This window comes from Pelophylax lessonae, assembly GCF_965119305.1.
Source record: "Pelophylax lessonae genome assembly, chromosome: 1".
Lineage (NCBI taxonomy): Eukaryota > Metazoa > Chordata > Amphibia > Anura > Ranidae > Pelophylax > Pelophylax lessonae.
The window spans coordinates 865688716-865714985 of NC_138768.1; the positions used below are offsets into that span (position 1 = coordinate 865688716).

At 46.5% G+C, this 26270-nt stretch overlaps 2 protein-coding genes across 2 annotated transcripts in view; one reads left to right on the forward strand and one right to left on the reverse strand.

Moving 5' to 3' along the window:
• Positions 1-26270, reverse strand: part of LOC309550265 (eotaxin-like) — a gene marked incomplete at its 3' end in the record, with an annotated part of 902909 nt that overhangs the window by 400750 nt on the left and 475889 nt on the right. The window lies entirely within an intron of this gene.
• On the forward strand, positions 6917-18726 carry CCL27 (C-C motif chemokine ligand 27). The gene is made up of 3 exons (XM_082243833.1): positions 6917-7054; positions 16296-16422; positions 18418-18726. Exons 1-3 carry the CDS (start codon positions 6988-6990, stop codon positions 18506-18508), a joined length of 285 nt encoding a protein of 94 aa, XP_082099959.1. The 5' UTR covers positions 6917-6987; the 3' UTR covers positions 18509-18726.

Sequence of the window (26270 nt, forward strand, 5' to 3'; positions counted from 1 at the left end):
CTATCTTGATTGCTGCCTGCCTCAATTCCTGCCTGGCCTGACTACTCATTTGGTTGCTGCATGCCTCGATTTCTGCCTGGCTTGACTACCCTTTTGGTTGCTGACTGCCTCGATTCCTGCCTGGAACTGACTACTCTCTGGTTGCTGCCTGCCTCAATTCCTGCCTGGACAAGAATACTCTCTTGGTTGCCGCCTGCCTCAATTCTTGGCTAGACCTGCCTACTCTCTTGGTTGCTGCCTGCCTCAATTCCTGCCTGGACCTGGCTACTCTCTTAGTTGCTGCCTGCCTTGATTCATGCCTGGACGTGACTCCTCTATTGGTTGCTGCCTGCTTCTATTCCTCCTTGGACCTGACGGCTCTCTTGGTTGCTGCCTGCCTCAATTCCTGCCTGGATGTGACTACTTTCTTTGTCGCTGCCTGCCTCGATTCCTACCTGGACCTGAATGCTCTCTTGGTCGCGGCCTGGGGGGTTTACCACCTAGACCTGACTACTCTCTTGGTTGCTGCCTGCCTAAATTCCTGCCTGGGCCTGACTACTCTCTTGGTTGCTGCCTGCCTCTATTCCTGCTTGAACCCGACTGCTCTCTTGGTTACTGCCTGCCTTAATTCCTGCCTGGACCTGACTACACTCTTGGTTACTGCCTGCCACAGATCCTGCCTGACCTGATTACTCATTTGGTTGCTGCCTGCCTTGGCTTCTGCCTGGACATGACTACTCTATTGTTTGCTGCCTGCCTCGATTCCTGCCTAGACGTGACTAATCTCCTTAGTTGCTGCCTGCCTCAATTCCTGCCTAGACGTGACTACTCTCCTTAGTTGCTGCCTGCCTCTATTCCTGCCTGGATGTGACTACTCTTGTTTGCTGCTTGCCTCTATTGCTGCCTTGACCTGACTGCATTCTTTGTCACTGCCTGTGATGACTCCTGCCTAGACCTGACTACTCTGCCTGCCTAAATTCCTGCCTGGACCTTAGTACTCTCTTGGTTGCTGCCTGCCTAAATTCCTGCCACCTGCCTCAACCCTTGCTTGGACTGTACTGCTCTGTGGATTGCCACCTGCCTCAAACCCTGCCTGGACCCGATTACTCTCTTGATTGCCACCTTCCTCATTCCTTGCCTGGATCTGATTATTCTCCTGGTTGCCGCCTACCCCACCCCCTGCCTGGACCTGATTATTCTATTGGTTGCTCCCTGTCTCAGACCATGTCCGGACCTGATTACTCTCTTGGTTGCTGTCTGCCTTGAATCCTGCATGGACCTAATTACTCTCTTGGTTTCTACCTGCCCAAACCAATGCCTGGACGTGACTATTCTCTTGTTGATAGTGTACAGTTATCATACCTTAGCCTTTCTGTTGGTGAGGAAATTTCAAGGGCCCCAACCAGGTACCAGCCTGCAGCAAACACTTCCAGGGACCATTAAAGCTCCTGACCCATCTCTACTATCAGAAGCTCTTGTGAAAACCAGTTGGTGCTAGACCCTGTCCCTTGAGTGAGCCTATGTCATGTGTATGGGGGTGTTGCCATAACACTTGAAAAGATGAGAAACTTAGATGGATCCAGTAGATCTTTATTATGCATAAAAACAGAGAAACCCAACACATTTTGAGGGCTCAAAACTCCTGTCATGTACCTGTATGCAGAGCCTGAAATGACAAGGGTGGCCTCTTGCACAGTTCCCGTCCAAGCAACCCTAGATAGTGAGACAGGGACTACAGGGGTGAAAAAAAGGCCAGGGTGTAGCCACTGTGAACAGGAACTTAAAAGTACTGGGATCTGACGAGCAGAGGTCTAGCCGGTGATGTGCTGGGGTGGCACTGTTCAGTGGATGGCGCACTCTGGGATGTACATAGAATCACAGTCAGAACCAGGCAGAGGTTAACAACTATCAGGCAGTGAGATACCGAGAGCATGGTCAATTGTCCAGGCTGGGGTCAGTAGCGGAGGCTGATAGAAGAAATTAGCATGTAAGGAAAATCCAAGAGCAAGGTCAGAACAGAAGCTAGGTCGGTAACAGGATCATGGATGCATATTGAGATTGGATAACGGGGATAAGGCTGAAGACCATACAGCACAAGACTAGAGCATGCACGTGCTCATACACTTGGGCAAATGAGCATGCTGTCTTCTTTGCTTATGCCCATTAGCAAGCGCATTAGCCAAACAGCAAGTCCTGGTCTGATAACTGATACTACATTCCTGACAACTCTCCTTCATCAGGGTTTAATTACTGCATTAAATGCAGATGAAAGTGAAGAACAGTTTGCAAGTAAAAAGGTAATCATGCAGTTACATGTCACCATTAAATTATTGGCAACCTACACCAGCATGGTTCCTATCCTATTTATTTGCACATTGTTTTGCACTTTTATCTTCAAATACTTCAGCAGTTAAGCGCAGGGGTTTGCAGCCTGTGAAATGTGTTGGCTTTTTCTTCTTGTTATGCACAAGAACTAGTAGACTTATAGCAGTTTTGTAGCACTGTCATCCTTTCTACCTTCTCCAGCAAGTTTGAATATTTCAGAATATGGCAAATAGGAAAAGAGAAGAGATAAGGCTCAATTCACAAAGCTAACACACATGGTTAAGGATTGTCAGGATGAGCATGTCAGCTGTCAGAGAGATTGTGCAATCTGAATAGGAATGCACACAGGGACATGCGCACAACAGCGTGCACATGGAAGCACAGGCACATCCACCACAGATACGGGTGCCTAGATGCCTAGTTAAACTTGGGCCCTGCATGAGATTGTAGGGGAAACCCCAAAACTCATGGGTTTCAGTAGTTAAACTTGGGACCTGCATGAGATCTTTGCTGAATGGTCTTTTAGCTTGGGTTCTTGTTATCTTTAGTCCTAAATGTGCTTGACACTGTTATTGACCCAGCTTTTGTATGACCTGCTTCTGGATTGCCTTTAAAAAGACACAAGGGGGGACATCTAAGTGCAGCAAATACTGTAGATACTTTATTAATGAAGAAAGCAAATTGGCCACTCACATGTTGTAGGATTAAAAAGAGCATATCATGCAAAACAAGGTCATCATCTCTTAATCCCAGGCCAAGCCATATTGATCCAGAGCACAGGAGAGAAGAACCGCAAGCAGGAGAAAGCTTCAGAAGCAACAGGAGCCAATCTGACAGCGTGGGAACTAATGCCGATTACCTCAGACACCTAGGGGGTGTGGCTACACATTTCAAAGGCAGTACCGCCTCTTTTTCAAGCCTTCTTCTGCCTGCCTGAGGCAGGCTTGAAAAAGAAGTGTTGCCACCTCGAAACATGTAGCCATGCCCCTCGCCGTCCAAAATAATCATCAACAATTCCTATGCTGTCAGATCCTGTTATTTTTGAAGTTTTTATGCTGCGGGTGGTTCTGCTCCTCTCTGTTCCAGATCTTTACTGCTTTTCTGCGCTCCAGAGATGAAGACCTTGTTTTACATGATATGCTCTTTTTAATCCTACAACACGAGTGGCCAATTTGTATTTTTTTTTTATAATAAATTATTGATTTGCTGCACTTAGATATCCCTCCTATATGCCGAGGAGCTGCTCTAAGGAAAAGCCTACTATTTTATTTACAACAGATTTCCAGTGAAATGATGAACTGTTTACCTAGTATCTATTCCCTCTGAGGTTACCGGCTGTTTTTGCGCCATAATAGATTGTATTTTTCTATTCTGAATTACCCTTACCTGTCTGTTTGCTGCCTACTATTGTTAATGATCTCAGCCTGGGCTCTTGTCTAAGATTTGCCTATCAATTCTGTACCACATTGCCTGCACGTTGCCAACTTCTGCTCATCCCTGACCTTGATCCTGCTTGTGATTTGATGCCTTCCTGCTTGTGTCTCGGTCCTGCTCTGTACTAAATTTAGGGAACTCCCTCACCATATTCCTCCTGCTTAGTGCTTACCTAACCCCAGCGCTTCCAAGGGCCGCTTGTAGGATGGGATGGATGGTGGGATGTAAATAGTGCACCTCTCTCCCCTCCGTGAGGATCACTCCAAAACGCTATGCTGGTAGTGGCCAAATGCTTCTCAGATGTGTCTCATAAATGGGGGGATTAAATAAAGGCCATCACGGTGCAGTATGTCAGAATAACAAACTTTAATATGTAGAAAGACACTTACAATAAAGCAGAGATTCAAATGCTGTCCACAGATGCGGTATACAATGCGACTTCTGGTTACGGCCGTAAACTGGAAGTGACGTCACCCGGCTCCTCCCGACGCATTGCGTCACTGCACACGTGACTTTTTCAAGGGATTTTTGTGTATTTACCATTATTTTCGGCGTATTGCCATATATTTACACCTATCTTTATCCACTGGAGTGATATATATATATATATATATATATATATATATATATATATATATATTTTTTTTTTCCTTTGGCAACTTAGTCCGGAAACACAATTTATCACTGGTGTTATTTTTGGAACTATCACTGTCCTACCACTTTTCTCCAGCACATTGTTTGTGCACTATTTCATCACCTATTGAGCACTTTTTCTTATATTGGTGCTTTCCATATATGATTATTCGTTTTGAACACTCTTTACATATGTTTAAGAATTATTTATTTTTATTGTTTCTCTTATTCTATCACATGGTGGGGACACCGAATAGAATTGGCTGCTTTTTCTACCTTATTCTATCCCTTTTCAGTTTTTTCAGTTTTATTAATACTCATTTGGCACATACTATTGGCTCCACTCACTCCATCTCACCTCAGGTAGCGCATTGGCTCTCTTATTTCTTTTTTCAGATGGAAATAGTGTTAGAACTTGAAGCCATCATCTCGTGCTAAGAGATGACACCATTGAAAAGAGCAATGTCTTGTCATAGGTGACTTTTGTCATTGACATCATCTCCATAAACAATCTGTAGCCTTCTGTGGATGTCGGACAACCTGCACCCCTCCTTTGTCAAGAACCCAATGACGGCAGAGAAATTAAAAAGTTCTGGATGGCCAAACTCCAATGCAAACACCTTTATTGACGTGGTGAATCCAATCCAACCCAATGACGGCACATTGCTTTCGCTTGTAGGTGGGGTGCCTGGTGGTGTAACAGCAATAATTCACACAGTCAGGCGCAATAGAAAACTTGTATTGAAGTAATGCAGCAACAGTTCCAACAAACAAAGTGGGAAGGGCGCCCAACAGGGTTCACTCATTGTTTCCAGCAATGTGAAGAGAGCAGGTTTCAGCTGGCCTGCCAGCAACTGTTAAGAGGGCAGAATGAAGCCTGGCCATCTCATGCCCAAGCGGGAAGGTGTCCAGAGAAGTTGCAACCCTATGCTTTCCATCCTCATCAGGAACCTTTCCCTACTGCTAGTACTGTCCCTAACAGGTGGGGTACTGACCCCTACTCTTCCAAACTGAATGCCAGGATTTTAAATAGGCTGTGCCTGATCCAAGATGGCAGCCAGAGTCACATGGGGCAGCAGCATCCAACCAGATTTCTACTTTAGTGACCCAGAAAACCACAAAGGAGCTATGTTCCTCTTGACTTTCCCTACACTACCTACTCGCCTAGAACACGCCAAGCCTTTGAGCTAGGGCCTAAGATGGCTGCAAGAGTCACATGGGGCGGCAGCATCCAACCAGATTGCTACTCTAGTGAACCAAGAAAATCACAGAGGAGCTATGTCCCTCTTGACTTTCCCTACACTACCTACTCGCATAGAACACGCCAAGCCTTTGAGCTAGGGCCTAAGATGGCTGCAAGAGTCACGTGCAGAGGTGTATTTTGGTTTTGTGCTGCCCTAGGCAAGACTAAAATTGGGCCCCCCCCCCCATGTAAATTTGCCCCACTTCTTTTTTAACGGATGTGACTCCCTCCAAAATTGAAGGACTACAAGTCCCAGCATGAACCCCTGAGATCTCACGAGGGGGGTGAGAGGGGGTGGGAGAGAGAGAGGGGGGTGGGTGAGGGAGAGAGGGAGGGATGAAAGAGAGAGGGGGGGATGAGAGAGAGGGGGGGATGAAAGAGAGAGGGGGGTGAGAGGGGAGGGAGAGATGGGGGATGAGAGAGGGGGTGAGAGAGAGAGAGGGGGGGTGAGAGAGAGGGATAGAGGAGGTGTGAGAGAGAGATGGGGGATAGAGAGAGGGGGAGAGAGAGAGGGGGGGATGAGAGAGAGAGGGGGGGTGAGAGGGGAGGGAGAGAGGGGGGATGAGAATGGGGGTGAGAGAGAGGGGGGGATGAGAGAGAGAGATAGAGGAGGGGTGAGAGAGAGATGGGGGATAGAGGGAGGGGGAGAGAGAGAGAGAGGGGGGATGAAAGAGAGAGAGAGAGGGGTGAGAGAGAGGGGAATGAGAGAGAAAGAGAGAGGTAGAGAGGGGGAGAGAGAGGGAGGGGTGGATGAGAGAGAGAAAGAGAGAGAGAGGGGGGTGAGAGAGGTGGCTCTAGCAACCAGTGGCCAATAGAAGTGCAGGTGGAGGGGGGGGTGGCTTTTTTGCTACCCCCCTGCAAAGTGCCGCCCTAGGCCTGGGCCTTGTTGGCCTAGGCCAAAATACAGCACTGGTCACATGGGGTGGAAGCATTCAACCAGTGGTCCCCAGTGACCCAGAAAACCATACACGAACCCTGTTCCTCTTGACTTTCTCTCCAGCTACAAGGACGGTGTGGATGAAGTGAAGAAAGTAGACTGCACCTGCCTACATGCTTGGAATCCATTATTTACCTCCAATGAAAAAGAAGAAGAAGAAGAGTTACCACTTACGACTCATGTAAGTTAATAAAAAAGGTATGCCCACTTTTGCCCTCAAATTTTACTGAAATAGTAGATGATGCTTGGAACAGACTTCCAGATCTGTAAAAAAAAGGTTAACAAAAGGGGCCGTCAGTTTTCAGTTTCAACTCCCCACCTTTTGGCCTGGGGATAAAACACTTATAGGGTGGGTCTGCTCCAGCCACAGATGCAATATCAGAATTTTCCAGAAGAGTAGAGAAACATTGTATCGTATCTCTTCAGACCTAGAGTGATGTCTCCTCTGAAACTTGTCGCCCTCGTAGCTCTTAGCATGGTGATAATCATGGCGCATTGTCAAGGTAAGAACATTGTAGATTGTTAGACTGCTGTTGTATCCATTGTAAACCCAACTGCCTCAAGCTTCAGTGTTTTGCAAGGCTGGCCATAGATGCCTGATGAATGGATTCCCCCATCCACACATGCAAGGTGGGTGAAGGAATCCTCTTCTTTATTGCTATTGTCTATTGTTGGGTTCCACTACTGTCGAGTGGGAATGACCATAGTTGGATCCTGCTGAACTGGCTGAATTTCAATCCATCTTTGGCCAGCTTAGGTCGCTAAGTGCCCATTCACACTACCGCGACTTGTCAGGCGACTGGTCAGCCTGACAAGTCGCGGTCCATGCAGTGCTACGGGAACCGTTCTAATAGGAGCGACTCAAGTCGCTCCGACTTAGAAAATAGTTCCTGCACTACTTCTGGGCGACATCGGAGCGCCTTGCATTGACATTCATTATATGAAGCCCGTGCAAGTCGCGCCGAAGTCGCGGTGCACGGGACTTCACAGGTCGCCCCCGAAGTCGTGCCGCGGTAGTGTGAACCGGCACTAACTGCCAAGGAGCTAATGCAATCAAGGCTCCTGATCTGCATATCAGGTCCAGGAAAGAATTTAATCCACTAGATTAACCACTTAAGCCCCGGAAGATTTTACCCCCTTCCTGACCAGGGGGTATTTTGCGATTCGGCACTGCGTGACTTTAACGGACCATTGCGCGGTCGTGCGACGCTGTACCTAAACGAATTTGACGTCCTTTTTTTCCCACAAACAGAGCTTTCTTTTGGTGGTATTTGATCACCTGTGCGATTTTTTGACCATGCGCTATAAACAAAAAAAGAGCGACAATTTTGCAAAAATAACAATATTTTTCACATTTTTTTATATGAAATTCCCCCCCAAAAAAATGTAAAAATCAAAATTTTTTAACATTTTCGGCCAATTAGTTTTATGCTACATATGTTTGGTAAAAAAAATCGCAAAAAGCGTATTTTGATTGGTTTGCGCAAAAGTTATCGCGTTTACTAACAAAGGGAAAGATTTTTGTCATTTTTTGTTGTTTTTGTTGCGTAATGGCGGTGATCTGCGATTTTTTTTTCGGTACTGCAACATTGCGGCGGACAGATCGGACCCTTGACTGACATTTTTTACATTTTTGGGGTTACCAGTGACATTTCTACAGTAATCAGTGCTATACATATGCACTGTTACTGTAAAAATACACTGGCAGTGAAGGGGTTAACTTTATTTGAGAGGGAGGGGCTGTGTGTGTCCCTAGGGGCGTGATTCTAACTGTGATTGGCTGTGGCTTGAGGTGTAGGAACAATGATCAACGGTCCTACATAGTAGGACCGTGTGATCATCGTTTCTACACCGGGGAGAATGACAGGCGGCTTTGTTTACAGGCGGCTTTGTTTACTTTCTCCCTCTCCCCCGACGATCGCCGAGTGACCGACGGACATCGGGTCCGCCGGTCACATGCGCGGGGGGGGTCCGTGACCGAGCGGGAGCGCGCCTCCGGCGGCGCGCGCTCGCTCCCCAGAGCCTCACAGGCCAGCGATGTAGACCTACGTCGCTCTGCCTGTGAGGGGCTGACTGCCGCAGTAAATATACTGTGAACAGTCGGCAAGTGATTAATATGGCATGGATGGCTTTACATTTTCAGAAAGGTCAATGTATCCATTAGTTTTATTTAAATTCCATAAAACTAGTAAAGTATTGAAATGCTTACAAATATTATTTAAAAAATAGTGAGAATAATGATACATTGGGGGTTGATTTACTAAACCTAGAGAGTGCAAAATCTGGTTCAGCTCTGCCTAGAAACAAATCACCTTCCAGTTTTTTTTTTGTCAAAACTTGACTGAACAAGCTGAAGTTAGAAGCTGATTGGCTACCATGAGCAGCTGAACCAGATGTTGCACTCTCCAGTAATAAATCAACCCCATTGTATCTTACATATGGCAAAAAATATGCACTTTCCTGACATGTACAGAAATGCGTTGCTTTAGCAGATGTGAGGCAGTGCCATTGATTCTTAATCTTTTAGTGCAACATGATTTAGCAAAAGGGTCAGGAACTTGTATTGTATGTTTCTTATGCATAGGACATCCCATTGAAATGAATGCGCTGAAACGCGTGCGCACTCTGTCGCACCCGGTTGGTGTAAATGGAGTCTAAAGCTGGCCATACGTGGCTCTGTTTTTTTCACTAAGCCAGCGGGATAAACAAAAATAAATTAAATGATTCCCCTATCCACACAATTGAGGCGGATAGGGGACTCCTCCCTGCTGTGTTATTGCATTGTGACAGCGGGGGGGGGGGCTCCTCTGCTGTCAGAATACACAGATTAGTGCTGCAGCCCAGGCCAGATTTATAAAGGGGCAAAAGGGGAAATTGCCCCGTGCCCCCCTCTACAGAAGGGCCCCCCTCTTTACTAAAACTGTATAAAACAATATAAAAAAATTATATATATATATATACATATGTATGTATATATATATATATATATATATATATATATAATAAATATATATATATATATATATATATATATATATATATATATATATATATATATATAAAACATAATAAAAAAATAATATAAAAATAATATAAAATTAATAATATGATGTTTTTTTTCTTTTATCAAACGTATCTTGGGAAGTAATATTTTGCTGGCCATCACCTGTAAAGCTCAGGACTGGTATATTGTATTGTTTTAAAAAAAAAATCTATTTTGGCGGCTCATGCAAACCACACATAGAACACTATGACTGCGTGTGTGTGACTTCAGAATGACCTTGTGTCATGCATGAAATGTATGTCATTGAGAATGTGTATATTTGGCCCGCCTGAACCTGAAGTGCCCCGGGTGGTCATCCTTTGGGATGAATTAAAGAGGAAACTGCGGGCCAGGCCTTCTCGTCAAACATCAGTGCCTGACCTCACAAATGCGCTTCTGGAAGAACGGTCAAACATTCCCATAGACACTCCTAAACCTTGTGGACAGCCTTCCCAGAAGAGTTGAAGCTGTTATAGCTGCAAAGGGTGGGCAACTGTCTGATGGACCAAAACTTAATGTCCCAGAGACGTTCTATTGGATTCAGGTCAGGCGAGCGTGGGGGCCATTCAAAAGTATCAATTCCTTCATCCTCCAGGAACTGGCTGCATACTCTCACCACATGAGGCCGGGCATTGTCGTGCACCAGGAGGAACCCAGGGCCCATGGCAGCAGCGTAGGGTCTGACAATGGGTCCAAGGATTTCATCCCGATAAGTAATGGCAGTCAGGGTGCCATTGTCTAGCCCAGGGGTCTGCAACCTTTAAGACAAAAAGAGCCACTTGGACCCGTTTCCGAAGGGAAAAAAATAAACTGGGAGCCGCAAAACCATTGCGACATTTAAAACAAATATAACACTGCATATATGCCCCCTTTCAATGCAGTGACCAGCGTACATGCCCCTTTCAATGTAGTGACCAGCGTACATGCCCCTTTCAATGCAGTGACCAGTGTACATGCCCCTTACAATGTAGTGACCAGCGTACATGCCCATTTTAATGCAGTGACCAGCGTACATGCCCCTTTTAATGCAGTGACCAGTGTACATGCCCCTTATAATGGTAGTGACCAGCGTACATGCCCCATTCAAAGCAGTGACCAGCGTACATGCCCCCTTTCAATGCAGAGACCAGTGTGCGTGCGTGCCTCCCTTCACTTACCTGCCGTCACCATGCCTGGCGTGCTGCTGACGAGAGTCGGGTCTTGGTCGGACGTCTTCTTCTTCTTCCTCGACCAGCGTTCGCGCCGCTGCCCTCCTCTCCGACGGCGGGCGGGAAGGTGACGTCGGGATGGTGCGTGACTAATGCATGCACCGCCCCCCACGCGACGTCACCCGGGATGTCCTCTATGATTGGTCCAGCCTGGACCAATCACAGCCAGGACAGCGCCACAGTGGGGGAGTGTTGGGGCGCATTGCGCACCGATGACACCCAGAAGGCCGCCAATCGGAGCCGCGGCAAAGGTTTAAAAGAGCCGCATGCGGCTCCGGAGCCGCGGGTTGCTGACCTATGGTCTAGCCTGTAGAGGTCTGTGCATCCCTCCATGGATATGCCTCCCCAGACCATCACTGGCCCACCACCAAACCGGTCATGCTAAACGATGTTACAGGCAGCAGAATGTTCTCCACGACTTCTCCAGACCCTTTCACCTCTGTCACATGTGCTCAGGGTAAATCTGCTCTCATCTGTGAAAAGCACAGGGCGCCAGTGGTGGACCTGCCAATTCTGGTGTTCAATGGCAAATGCTAATCGAGCTCCTTGGTGCCAGGCAGTGAGCACAGTGCTCCACTAGAGGACGTCGGGTCCTCAGGCCACCCTCATGAAGTCTGTATCTGATTGTTTGGTCAGAGACATTCACACCAGTGTCCTGCTGGAGGTCATTTTGTGGGGCTCTGGCAGTGCTCATCCTGTTCCTCCTTGCACAAAGGATCAGATAGCGGTCCTGCTGATGATTTAAGGACCTTCTTTGCCCCTGCCCAGCTCTCCTAGAGTAACTGCCTGTCTCCTGGAATCTCCTCCATGCTCTTGAGACTGTGCTGGGAGACACAGCAAACCTTCTGGCAATGGCACGTATTGATGTGCCATCCTGGAGGAGTTGGACTGTCTGTGCAACCTCTATAGGGTCCAGGTATCGCCTCATGCTACCAGTAGTGACACTGACCCTAGCCAAATGCACAACTAGTGAAAAACACTCAGAAAAGATGAGTAGAGAAAAAAAATGTCTGTGGCCTCCACCTGTAAAACCATTCCTGTTTTGGAGATTGTCTCATTGTTACCCCTCAAGCGCACCTGTTTTTAATTTCATTAACACCAAAGCAGTGCAAACGGGATAACAACCCCCTTTGCTACTTAACTGACCAGATCAATATCCCAGGCGTTTAATTGACTTGATGCTATACACTGATTAAAAAGTGTTCCTTTAATTCTTTTTTTTTTTTGAGCAGTGTATTTATGTGTATAATGCTAATGAGGCTCATCACACCAAGTCAACAAAATGTTTCTGTGGGAAACCCCGAGGAATTTTTATGATCAGATTGACGTCATCATTTGTGTTGTGCAATCCTTCCTGAGATAACCGAGTTAGGGTTTTTTTGCATAGATCAGGGAGTTTTCAGCATCTCTTGCTCACACCTGGGAAGGAAGAAGTATATTGCCGAAGGGCTCTTTCACACGGGCAGCTGTTGGGTGGTAAAAACGAAACCATAGTTTTACTGTTGTCTGTTATGTGTTCCTATGCACACAGCTGGATTTTCCTCTATTCCTGTTCTGAGGACAACTAAAAAAATGTAAAGAAGTCGCCTGCTTGGCTACAGAGACATGTCCCCTGCACGTATCTTAATGCTGGGTGGATCTCCCACATGGCTTGTCTCCACAACCTTGCACAAAAAAAAATTAACCTCCCTGGCGGTATGATTCTGTCAGGAATTCTGTACCAAAAGCGGTACAATTTTTTGCATGGAAATTTGACGTTATGTATTATAGGCCTACAATTCTTAGTAATTACTGACTTAAACCTGACCAAAACAAGACTCTAGTAGACATCCCAGATGTGATAAATTTGAAACACAAACACATGAATTATAATCTAATCAATAATATAATTTTATTATATAATATATATATATATATATATATATATTATAAAATTATATTATTGATTAGATTATAATTCATGCGTTATATTATATATATATATATATATATATATATATACAAATATGTGTGTGTGTGTGTGTGTATATATATATATATATATATATATAATATAAATGTGTTATGTGTTTGTGTTTTGTGCATCGTTTGAATTTCCCTCCCTAGTTCCGCTCCCATGCAGCATTGCTGCTGCAGGGAACGAAACCAGGAAGTCCTCCTACCGACGGATGAGCGGCGGGGATCTCGGCTGGCGATCACAGCAATGGGAGATCATCGCTGGATCGCCAGGAGAAGGTAAGAGACACCGCTGCACGCTCTGCACATTCACCCCGAGTCACGCTCGGGGATACCGCTAAGCAGGTTAAATAAAAGCTGCCTTATAGATCTGTAAGCCACAATCTATATTATTCCACCTGATGTAAGGCAGACTACCTAAGCACCTCTCCTAACTAAAGCTGGCCATACACTATTGAAAAAAATCGGTCAAAATTTGGTCATTTGGACAGTTCTTTTGTTTTACGCCCAGTTAAACACTTAAGCCCCGGAGGATTTGGCTGCTCAAAGACCAGGCCCTATTTTGCGATTCAGCACTCTGTGTGATTTTAACAGACAATTGCACGGTCGTGCAACGCCGTACCCAAATGAAATTGACGTCCTTTTTTCACCACAAACGGAGCTTTCTTTTGGGGGTATTTGATCACCTGTGCGATTTTTACTTTTTGTGCTATAAACAAAAAAAAGGAGCGACAATTTTGAAAAAATAACAATATTTTTCACATTTTTCAAAAAAAATGTAAAAATCAAAAATTTTTAACATTTTAGGCCAATTTGTTTTCTGCTACCTATGTTTGGTAAAAAAAATCACAATAAGCGTATTTTGATTGGTTTGCGCAAAAGTTATTGCGTTTACTAACTAAGGGAAAGATTTTTGTCATATTTATTGTTTTTTTTTTTTTGAACGAGTAATGACGGTGATCTGCGATTTATTTTGCAGGACTGAGACATTGCGGCGGACAGATCAGACCCTTGACTGACATTTTTGACACTTTTGGGGGTACCAGTGACATTACTACAGTAATCAGTGCTATACATATGCACTGTTACTGTAAAAATGACACTGGCAGGGAAGGGGTCACCTTTATTAGTGATCAAGGGGTTAAGTGTGTCCCTAGGGGCGTGCTTTTAACTGTAAAGGGGCGTGGCTAGTGATGTAACCACAGAGACATATGATCCTACCTAGCAGGATCGTATGATCTGTGCAGTTACACCAGGGAGAATGACAGGCGGCTTTGTTTACATCAGCCGCCTGCCTTTCTCCCTCTGCACCGGGAGATCGCGGGTGACCGGCAGACATCGGAGCCGCCGGTCACACGCGCGGACATGTCAGGAAATGAGCGGGGGCGGGAGCGCGCCTCCAGCGGTTCGCGCTCGCCCCCTAGAGGCTCGTAGGTGAGCAACGTAGCCCTACGTCACTTTGCCTGTACGGGGCTGACTGCCACAGTAAATAGTCGTGCAGCGGTCGGCAAGTGGTTAATGGGCACTAATCGGTAATCAGTTGTGATGTTTTTGAGCCGCAAAAGCGAAGGACAAGTTTGGAAATTTTGATAAAGTTCATATTCCTATTGCACACCTTCCTGGTTTGTAGGCACTTGTGTACTGGGTGCTGAAGCGATCACCAGCTGGCCACTGGATTAGTTACAAGTAGATACATATTCGCCAGCACACCAAGGATCTTGCAAAAGCAGTCCAAAAACGTTATTCTGGAGAAGATCACATCAAAAAAATTAATCCAACGTTTTCGGAGCCGCGCAGGACCCCTTCGTCAGGCATGCCTGACGAAGGGGTCCTGCGCAGCTCCGAAACGTTGCACTAATTTTTTTGATGTGATCTTCTGTGGAATAAAGATTTTGGACTGCTTTTGCAAGATCCTTGGTGTGCTGGCGAATATGTATCTACTTGTAACTGATCCAGTGGCCAGCTCAAAAGTCCGGTGAACAGCTCCCTCCAGCCCTTCACTGACTGAGGTAGCTCCTGCTGCTGCAACTCTCAACACTGCACACTGTACACTTCACTCTTCAGGGCCCAACTGCTGGCACCCCCTTTACACTTCGGGGTCTTCATTGGCAGAAGGAAAGCACATTGTCATGGAGGAGAGCCAGATTGGTTCATTGCTGCCCATCCCTTTCCCAGTCGGAGACATTCTGTACAGGGGAGAAAAGGATCTCAATATATAATAATGATTGTAATTTTTTTTTTTAATGAATGTAACGGAACCGCGACCCACACTGTGTTTGTGCTTCTGTCAGTATACGGCTTTCTTCAGTCTTGAACATAGATATCAAATATTCCAGCCGCCCCCATACAAAGCTAGCCGACAACTTAGCTTGTACAAGTTTTGAAACCTTCTCCTTTATTGAACAGTCACACAGATTATATACAGCATGGACCGCCCCCTAGTGATCAGATTACCCCATCAGGTCAGGGGTTGCCTGATTACATTATCATATGCAGACAAAATTGTATACAGAAATGGAATTAACCTGAACTAATTATCTAGCCATCTAGACAGAAACAATATGTGAGTTCATTACCAATTAACAATGGGACAGACAAGCTTAACAGAATACACATCACACCTCAATACACAGACAATAGGGAGAGACCACCAGTGACAGATTGTCTGTTTCTGACATTGAAGTACAATGCACATTATCATAAGTGTAAACACAGAACCCCCAGTAGATAACAGGTGAATATATCAGCATATTCAACAATGTGTGGAAGATAGGCAGTTGAGCTGATTATATAAGCAGGGGAGGACTGGGCCAGGGGGCAGGGGAATAATTGCCCCCCGGGCCACTCTAATGCTCCTTAAAAAGGCTGCGCCGATTCTGCCACAGACATGCCTAAAGGATTCCTGGTAAAGAGAAGTAAAAAGTCCCCACTGCTGACCAACTGAGTGCGGGATGAAGGCAAGGACAGAGTGCAGACCTCCCCCCCCCAGCATGGATGGCGTAAACTGTGTCTGAACAGGGGCCAGTTCCATGCCCAACTGGAGACTCTCCTCCCCCAGGCAGCCCTGACCGAGCTGTCCCAGCTCCCCCCAACTGCCCCCTGCTGACCAGGTCGGGAACCTGGATTCGGCCGGTGGGTACAGAGTACCTGGAGCAGGGCTTCAGCCTGGAATGGAGGTCAGGAGGACTCCAGTTTGTACTTGCCCCTTGGGCTGAAAGTTGCCAGTCAGCCCCTGGATATTAGCATCTGTTATAAGTCTGGCTGTGTGAAACAGTCTTCATAGGTTTCTTGAGATAAATATTACTGCCCCATATGAAGTAAACCTAACCATATTCTCAGTGTCCATTAAGTATCTGTCTTTCACTCCGAGTGACGGTGAGTAAGATCACAGTGAATAAATGGCGAAGGTTTATATCTGTCTGCATTTCAGCCTAAAAAAATGTCATTCTGTGCCCTATCCTTTCTAACCGGTAATATTTGGTTACCATGTAAAAAATTATACCCATGCAATATTGTATTATTTTTTTGGTTACACAGGCATGCCAATACGCACCATGTCCTGCTGCACCCAGTTGGCCAAACACATACCAAAGAACTTGTTGAAGAGCGTGACCAAGGTCCGCTTCCAGAAGAAGGATGGCATCTGCAACCTGCGCGCCATTGTGTAAGTGTTTGTAGTGAGCAGAGAACCTCCTTATCTGGTGTACTCAGTTTTTTTTTCTCAGTAGAATCTATAAAATCCCCCTTCACATATTGTAACTTTCCATAGCTGTCAATCCAAAGACTTACAACCTGCCAGAATTCCTGTGGGTGTTCCTATGGAGGAGCTGGAGGAAGGATAAGGTGTTCGCTGTAAACAAAAGCTTAGGTGATTCTGCCATGAAGGGGTTTGTTCAGGCACTTCTTGTTATTGGGTGACAATGATCTGTTCCTGTCCTAGTGTACTGCTATGTTGTCAGTAGTGATTGACCAATTATAGGCAAAGCAGATATATATCGAGGGCCGATCTGCACTTTCCCCGATATATCGGAATCGGCCACCAATAGTGACCGATATTTCGGAAAGTGCATGTACCGGAGTGATGACTGCAGCTAGAGGCATCACCCCGGTACCGGTGTCCATAGCCGATGGTCGGCTGTCTTGTAATGACAACCGACGCGGCTGAGAAGCCGCTCGGCTGTCATTACAAGGAGTGGGAGGGGATGTCCCCCCCAGTGGTGTATTTTTGTTTTGTGCTGCCCTAGGCAAGACTAAAATTGGGCACCCCCTTCCGACTCCTATGTAAATTTGCCCCACTCCTTCCTTTTTAATATGACTCCCTCCAAAATTAAAAGACTCCAAGTCCCAGCATGAACCCCTGAGAGAGAGAGAGGGGGGTGAGAGAGAGGGGGGGATGAGAGGGGATGAGAGAAAAAGGGGGGGTGAGAGAGAGGGAGGGATAAGAGAGAGGGGGGATGAGAGAGAAAGAAAGAGAGGGGATGAGAGAGAAAGGGGGGGGGTGAGAGAGAGGGAGGGATACGAGAGAGGGGGGGGTGAGAGAGAAAGAAAGAGAGGGGGTGAAAGAGTGGGAGGATGAGAGAGGAGGGGCTGAGAGAGAGGGGGGTGAGAGAGAGAGAGGTGAGAGAGAAAGGAGGGGTGAGAGAGAGAGAGGGGGGGGCAGTGAGTGAGAGAGAGAGAGGAAGGGGGGGTGAGAGAGAGAGAGAGGTGGGAGAGGTGGCTCTAGCAACCAGTGGCCAAAAGAGTCTCAGGTGGAGGGGGCGGCTTTTTTGCTGCCCCCCCCTGAAAAGTGCTGCCCTAGGCCTGGGCCTTGTTGGCCTAGGCCAAAATACAGCACTGGTAACCCCCCCCCCCCCCCCGCCACCTTACGCGGCTCGCCAGGGTCTCCTGTCCCACCAGGAGACCCGAGCAACCAACCTGCACAGCTGCCGAATACCCGATCAAAGCTGCATTCGGCTCTGAAGAGGTGGATAGAGGTTGCAGGAATCTCCTGTCTGATCAATGTTTATAAACAATGTTACTTTGTATCTCTCCTGTCTGATCAATGTTTATAAACAATGTTACTTTGTATCTCTCTATCTCCTGTCTGATCAATGTTTATAAACAATGTTACTTTGTATCTCTCTATCTCCTGTCTGATCAATGTTTATAAACAATGTTACTTTGTATCTCTCTATCTCCCGTCTGATCAATGTTTATAAACAATGTTACTTTGTATCTCTTTATCTCCTGTCTGATCAATGTTTATAATCAATGTTACTTTGTATCTCTCTATCTCCTGTCTGATCAATGTTTATAAACAATGTTACTTTGTATCTCTTTATCTCCTGTCTGATCAATGTTTATAATCAATGTTACTTTGTATCCCTCTGCCACGGTTCATATTAGTGCAATCACAGAGATCGCATGTAATTCGGAGCGCACATTTATTTTTTTACAGCACCAACATCTGCAGCTCCTGACTGTCATTTTGGCAGTCTGGAATTGCTGGTAAGTGTGGGGGTGGGGATGGGGCAGAAGGAAGGGTGTATTACACATGTCGTGTTGATGAATCAGTTTTGGGTGTGTGTTTTACACTCAGTGTCCACAACTGTTTACTTTTCAGGTCCTAAGCCTGCACTGCACTGTCACTAGAGTCAATGGAATCCTTTTTTATTTCCAGGTTATATGTGGGCAGCCAGCAGAAGTGTATGGACCCCAACAACAAAGCCCTGATTGCCTGGATAAAGAAGGTCCGACCAGTCAAATACTAATGATGTGAGGCTAGAAGAAGGACATCTGCTGCACCATGTGGACTGTATATACCGTACATTGGGGAGAAAAGCTGAATAGTGTAGACGTATATATGTCAGAGCTTTGTGTGTATTATACTATTCTGTATTATAGAACGATGTACAGGATACAAAGGATCACCTAGACTGCTCATTGTTACAATGTTATTACACATAGTATGAGTTAAAAAGTTCTAAAACTTTAAATAACCGTAATGTTTTTTATTTTTTTATTTTTTTTTCTGAAAATGAAATATGTTGCTTCTTGCCCCAGCAGCTTGCAGTCCTATAATTAACATTTCAGGATCCCAGCTTCTACCCAGGGACACCATTAGTTGCTGAATAAACATTTAGAAAATACATTTATCTTAAAAGAAGAGGAGAGGCAGTTGGCATGCGGTTCTGTCCTTGTGTGGAGTGGAGAGGCAGTTGCCATGTGGGTCCATTCTTGTGTGAAGTAAAGAAGCAGCTGACGTGGTCCTCTTGTTGTGTGGAGCGGAAAGACTGTTGCCATGTGGTTCCATTGTTGTGTGGAGTGGTCAGTTGGATGCCATGTGGTTCCATCATTGTGTGGAGTAGTGAGGTGGATGCCATGTGGTTCCATTGTTGTGTGGAGTGGAAAAGTAGTTTCCATGTGGTTCCATTGTTGTGTGGAGTGGAGAAGTAGTTTCCATGTGGTTCCATTGTTGTGTGGAGTGGAGAAGTAGTTGCCATGTGGTTCAATTGTTGTGTGGAGTAGAAGAAGATGTAGACACTATGCTGTTGTATTATTGAGGGACAGGAGAGACAGACTGGATAGTTTTGATTCTGATGGAGAGAATAGACAATATAACACAGGGTCTATTCTTGCATTCCAAGAAGTCTGTTGGGTGTGCTTGCTCTTTGCACCAGGCGAATGGTGGCAGGGGTAATGTTCATGTGGTTCCATCATTGTGTGGAGTGTTGAGGTGGATGCCATGTGGTTCTATTGTTGTGTGGAGTGGAGAAGTGGTTGCCATGTGGTTCCATTGTAGTGTGAAGTGTTGAGGTGGATGCCATGTGGTCCCATTGTAGTGTGGAGTAGTGAGGTGGATGCCATGTGGTTCCATCATTGTGTGGAGTGTTGAGGTGGATGCCATGTGGTTCCATCATTGTGTGGAGTGTTGAGGTGGATGCCATGTGGTTCCATTGTAGTGTGGCGTAGTGAGGTGGATGCCATGTGGTTCCATCATTGTGTGGAGTAGTGAGGTGGATGCCATGTGGTTCCATCATTGTGTGGAGTAGTGAGGTGGATGCCATGTGGTTCCATCATTGTGTGGAGTAGTGAGGTGGATGCCATGTGGTTCCATCATTGTGTGGAGTAGTGAGGTGGATGCCATGTGGTTCCATTGTAGTGTGGCGTAGTGCGGTGGATGCCATGTGGTTCCATCATTGTGTGGAGTAGTGAGGTGGATGCCATGTGGTTCCATCATTGTGTGGAGTATTGAGGTGGATGCCATGTGGTTCCATCATTGTTTGGAGTGTTGAGGTGGATGCCATGTGGTTCCATCATTGTGTGGAGTAGTGAGGTGGATGCCATGTGGTTCCATCATTGTGTGGAGTATTGAGGTGGATGCCATGTGGTTCCATCATTGTGTGGAGTAGTGAGGTGGATGCCCTGTGGTTCCATCATTGTGTGGAGTATTGAGGTGGATGCCATGTGGTTCCATCATTGTTTGGAGTGTTGAGGTGGATGCCATGTGGTTCCATCATTGTGTGGAGTGTTTACACATTTACTTAATATGCATTAACCACTTTACCGTCGGAGGATTTTCCTGCTAAAAGACCAGGGGGTTTTTTGCGATTTTTTTACTGCGTGACTTTAACGGACAATTGCGTGGTCGTGCGATGCTGTACCTAAACGAATTTCACGTCCTTTTTTTCCCACAAACAGAGCTTTCTTTTGGTGGTATTTGATCACCTGTGCGATTTTTTGATCACACGCTATAAACAAAAAAAGAGCGTAATTTTTGCAAAAATAACAATATTTTTCACTTTTTTTTATATGAAATTCCCCCCAAAAAAAATGTAAAAATCAAAATTTTTTAAAATTTTCGGCCAATTTGTTTTACGCTACCTATGTTTGGTAAAAAAAATCGCAAAAAGCGTATTTTGATTGGTTTGTGCAAAAGTTATCGCGTTTACTAACAAAGGGAAAGATTTTTGTCATTTTTGGTGTTTTTTTTTTAACGAGTAATGGCAGCGATCTGCGATTTTTTTGCGGTACTGCGACATTGCAGCAGACGGATCGGACCCTTGACTGACATTTTTGACACTTTTGGGGGTACCAGTGACATTACTGCAGTAATCAGTGCTATATATATTCACTGTTACTGCAAAAATGACACTGGCAGGGAAGGGGTTAACTTTATTGGACAGGGAGGGGTTAAGTGTGTCCTAGGGGCGTGCTTCTAACTGTAGTGGGACATTCCTATTGGTGTAAAAAAAAAAAGATCAACGGTTCTACATAGTAGAACCGTCTGATCTTCATTTTTACACAGGGAGAACTGACAGGCGGCTTGTTTACATAAGCCGTCCGCCTTTCTCCCGCTGTACCGGCGATCGTAGTGTGACCGGCGGACATCGGGTCCGCCAGTCACACTCCCGCACTCCTCCGTGAACGAGCCTCGGCGGGCGCGCGCTCGCCCGCTATTGGCTCTAGAAGGAGTGACAGGCGAGCGACGTAGATCTACGTCACTCTGCCTGGCCGGGGCCGACTGCCGCAGTAAATATACTGTGAGCAGTCGGCAAGTGGTTAAGGAGCTAAGCTATGTTTAAGTCTATAAATACAAAGTGACAGACATCAGCTCAGCTACAATGAAGCTTGCTGTTATATTATCCTGTTATGTTTCTATGTTATAGAACATGTACATGATCGAAGCGCCACCTAGTGGCCAATATTTTGTGTTCCCAGATTGAGGCAAAAAGAAAAAAAGAAATACTGCATTTTGGCCACTGGATGGTGCTTCAACCATATGAGATAGTTCTATTACCTAGAGCAGCCTTTCTCAACCTTTTCAACACAGAGGAGCCCTTGAAATAAACTTCTGGTCTCGGGGAACCCCTGCTAAAAAATAAAAATCTACAACTCATGATATATTAGTGTGACAGTCAGTGGGAAGAATGCTCCTTACTCTTGTCATCATTGGGAAGAATTACCCCCTTACAGATTGTTAAAAGGAACAATGGTGTCATTGGGAACTTATCTGAGAGGCAGAAATTGCCTATTGGTCATGGAACCCCTAACAACCTCAGGAGGAACCCTGGTTGAGAAACCCTGTTCTAGAGCATGGCACGTTTCGATGTAGATGAGTGGATGTGTGCCACTATGATTCAGCAAACCATTTTTTACATAGACTCCTTAAAACTATTCAGACGCCCTCTAGTTTTGGAGTTGTCAAATATTTGTTCGAAGTTTAGGGTGCCACAATTTATTTCCTCCCCATTGTCAAATATCTGACCCTGGGGGCTCGTGTCCAGAGGTGTTGGTATTGACCTTTGGAGGTGTTCTCCATTTTTTTGACCCCTTGCCGGATTATAGGGCATTCTTCCAACTACTTACTCCTTTTGAGAAAATGTAAATCCCAACTGATGCCTATGAGGAATACTTTCCAACCTCTTATCAACTTCTCAATCAGATGATTTGAATATAAGGTGTATGGCCAGCTTTGGAGATATTTCATATATCACCATATCCTGGGAATTCTGTCTCTTTGGGTCCATTAGCCCCATAAAATATTCAAAGCATGAAGAAGGAGGAGTTTTATGAGCCTTAAAACGCATTGGAGGTTTTAATGTGATCATATGATGAAACAATAAAGTGACTTACAATATTTCTCCATTGGGTCTGGAGTTTTTATTGTGTTTTGGGGAGGATTTCCTTGCTGTCTCTGTCCCCATTGGAGAGATCTCCCCTAATTTCATTTAAGGGTGACACCAAAGCAGGGAGTGTGGGAAATCTTCTCATTAGCGGAAATGGCAGCGATTAAATAAATGACAGATTTTAACTCTTCTTCCATTCTTTTCCATTTGATTTGATTTGCCAGAATTGCCTTTTCTCCAGCAGTGCTGGGACAAGGTCATCTAGCACACAGGGCAAAGATGCCAAATGCCAGCCCACCCCCCCCCCCACCCCCCCGTAAAAAAGTATAGACATTATGTGTCACCAAAAAACCCCTACCCCCTAAAAAAAAGTTCAAGCACTATAGTGGGGCTATAGAGGGCGCCTGCACTAGAGATGCCACTGGTTGTCAGATTGCCACTGTGCGGTGTTTGCTTTCCCGCCCCCTACCCATGTTCTTTGTTGGAATGAGATGGGAGGGAAGATAAGCAAACACTGCACAGCATGCCCCGGAACAAGGGGTGGGCAGGAGGGGGCGGCTGCGCTGGGCACTGTGGTATCATGTGAAGTAAGGGCGGGGCACCACAAGGAGATTGGGGTGGAGGGGATTTGTGTTGGAAGGGGTCAGTTGGGAGGGGGGGGGCAGCACAGGGTAAGTAATGTTCTAGGAGGGAACATTTGGAGGGGGGGGGGTGGTGGTGTGTGTGCTAAGAGTGGTGATTTAGGGGGATTTGTGTTGGGAAGGGGGAAGTAGAGATTCCTGCTAGGAGGGAGGATTTTGGGAGGAATTTGTGCTGGGAGGGGGGATTTGAAGTGATGGGGAGAAGTGTAGTAGGAGGGTGGATTTTAGGGATAGAGGATTTAAGGGGTGATTTTTTTTGGGGGGGGGGCATTTGGACTAGGGGGATTTGGAAGGATGGGGGGGGCAAAGATTTCTGCTAAGATGGGGGATTTCAGCAAGACGGATTTGTACTGAGAGGAGGGGAAATTTATGCTTAGGGGTAAGCATGCAGATTAGTGTTCAGTGTTTTTGTGGGGGGACTTTTGCTGACACATAATGCTCATATATCTCGGGGGGCTGTGGTGCAGTTTGGCATGCTCGCCCCGGGCTCTAGATGACCTTGTCCCAGGGGCGATCTGACAGTCCCGATCCAGGAGAGCTGCAGTGCAGTTTGGCATGCTCGCCCTGGGCTCTGGATGACCTTGTCCCAGGGGCGATCTGACAGTCCCGATCCAGGAGAGCTGCAGTGCAGTTTGGCATGCTCACCCTGGTCTCTGGATGACCTTGTCCCAGCGGCGATCGGACAATACCGATCCAGGAGAGCTGCAGTGCAGTTTGGCATGCCTGCCCTGGGCTCTGGATGACCTTGTCCCAGGGGCGATCTGACAGTCCCGATCCAGGAGAGCTGCAGTGCAGTTTGGCATGCTCACCCTGGTCTCTGGATGACCTTGTCCCAGCGGCGATCGGACAATACCGATCCAGGAGAGCTGCAGTGCAGTTTGGCATGCCTGCCCTGGGCTCTGGATGACCTTGTCCCAGGGGCGATCTGACAGTCCCGATCCAGGAGAGCTGCAGTGGCAGGAGAGGGAGCTGCAGGGGAGAGAGAGCACAACCCACTCCTCCTTCCAGCTCTCTCCTCCTCTCCCTATCTGGCTTGTATGCTGCAGCCCTGAGCTGATAGGAATAGTGAAGCTGCCATCACTACTCTTGCCAGCTTGTAGAAAGAAACTCTCCATGTGGTGCCCCCCACCACCACCACGCCCAGGGCAGCTGCCAGGGCCAGGACAAGGTCATCCAGCACCCAGGGCAAGAATGCCAAACTGTGCCCCCCCCCCCCTTCCCTTAGGGATAGGGTCAAGGCACCCCACCATCCCTGCAATAAACCATTCCGCCCAGGGCAACCGTCCCTCCTACCCACCCTGTGCCCTGGCAGCCGCCCACCCCTTGCCCTGGCACTGCTCTCCAGCAGCAATTTAATACATAATAAAGAATGACCAGCAAACATTATTTTCTCTTTTATGTATATTTGACAATTTTATATTGAAATTTTGGAGCTAACGGAACCGGCAAACAAGCAGCGATGAATACATTCGATCCTATATACATTATACATCATGGATCATATAGACTCATACAAAGAATATATTTATAAAATAAAACACTATCAACAAATGAACTTGTAGGTGAGGTATCAGGTTTCTGCAAAGGTTGTTAAATTAGGAAACAAATTAAAAATCTGCAAACTGTACATCAACTGAAATTGTAAATGAATTCACAGCTAGGGAGAACTACAAGTCCCAACAGGACTAGCCCACTGCTTTGGCATACTGGGACTTGTAGTTGGTCGTGCTGATAAAGTGGCAGTTTAAAGGAATTGTCCACCTTCTGACAGGGGCAGACTGGCAACTTTCGGCCAAGGGGGCAAGAACAAACCAGAGGCCCATGTTGCAGTGAATCAGCCCCCCCCCTCCCATTTCCCCTCCTCCGGACCCCCATTCCAGGCTAAAGCCCTGCTCCAGGTACTCTCTACTCACCGGCTGAATCTGGGATCCCAACCTGGCCAGCAGGGGGCAGTTGGGGGAGCTGGGAAAGCTCGGTCGGGGCTGGCCATGGGAGGAGAGTCTCCAGTAGGGCATGGAATCGGCCTCTGCTCAGACACAGTTTACACCATCTATGCTGGGGGGAGGCCTGCGCTCTGTCCTTGTCTTCAACCCGCGATCAGTGGCGGGGACTTTTTACTTCTCTTCACCAGGAATCCTTTAGGCATGTCTGTGGCAGAAGCAGTGCAGCCTTTTTACAGGGCATCAGAGCGGCCCAGGGGGCAATTTGCCCCCTGGCCCAGTCCTCCCCGGTCTTCTGATGACTTGCGTCTTTCCTTCCTGCAGCTTTTACTAAATATATTTCTGTTATTTTATAGCGTTTGTGCTTTTATCTATACATTTCACTACAGTCTACCTATGTATATCTTTTGTCCTAGAACAGCGGTTCTCAACTGCCGGGCTGTGGCCTCCCTCATAAAGGCCGTGCCTCCCTGTCTGTTCCGAGAGCTACTGCTGTCACAACCGGCTTAGAATGGCCAACTGGATGACTGGAGGATCCTCCAGTGAGCCTCCACCTGCCTCATCACCATAAAAGCCAGGGTACTACTACTACTTATAAATATCAGTACCCTGGTTGAAATGGTTCTGTGGACAAGTTGACCTGCACCCAATGGATTTGGAGCAGTTGCAGCACTGCTGCAGGATCGGCAGTGATCGGCGGTGCTGACTCCTACCCTGAGGTATGTTAAAGACCACCACTGACACCAACAGGTGGCACTCTCCCTTGTGGCCTACTATTCAACTGACACTAATGATTTTGGGGGACCACTATCCCTCAGCTCCCATTGAATGCTCTTCTAGGCATCACTATCTCAACAATGGCAATGGTTTGAAGGACTTTTGTTTTTTACCTGGGGCCAGTAAACCATTTTGAGGGACCATTCTCCACTGGGGACCACTATATTCCACTAACACAAATGAATTTGGGGACTATTGTCCTCCAGGGCCCACTATGATTTCAATGATTTGAGGTTCTTTGCACTTCTGGTGTCACTATCTCACTAGCGCTATTGGTTTGAAGGACTTTTTTTTTTATTGGAGTACCATTACACCAATTATTTGAGGGACTATTCTCCCCTAGGGACCACTACTCCACTGACACAAAAGATTTTGGGGGATGGAAATTCTGCCTTGGAGCCCACTATTGCACTGACACCAATGATTTGGGGGGGGGGGGCATTATCCCCCAGTGCCCACACCAATGATTTGAGATTGCATGCTTTTCTGGCGGTCACTATCTTACCAATGCCAGTGGTTGAAGGACTTTATTTGAGGGACCATTGT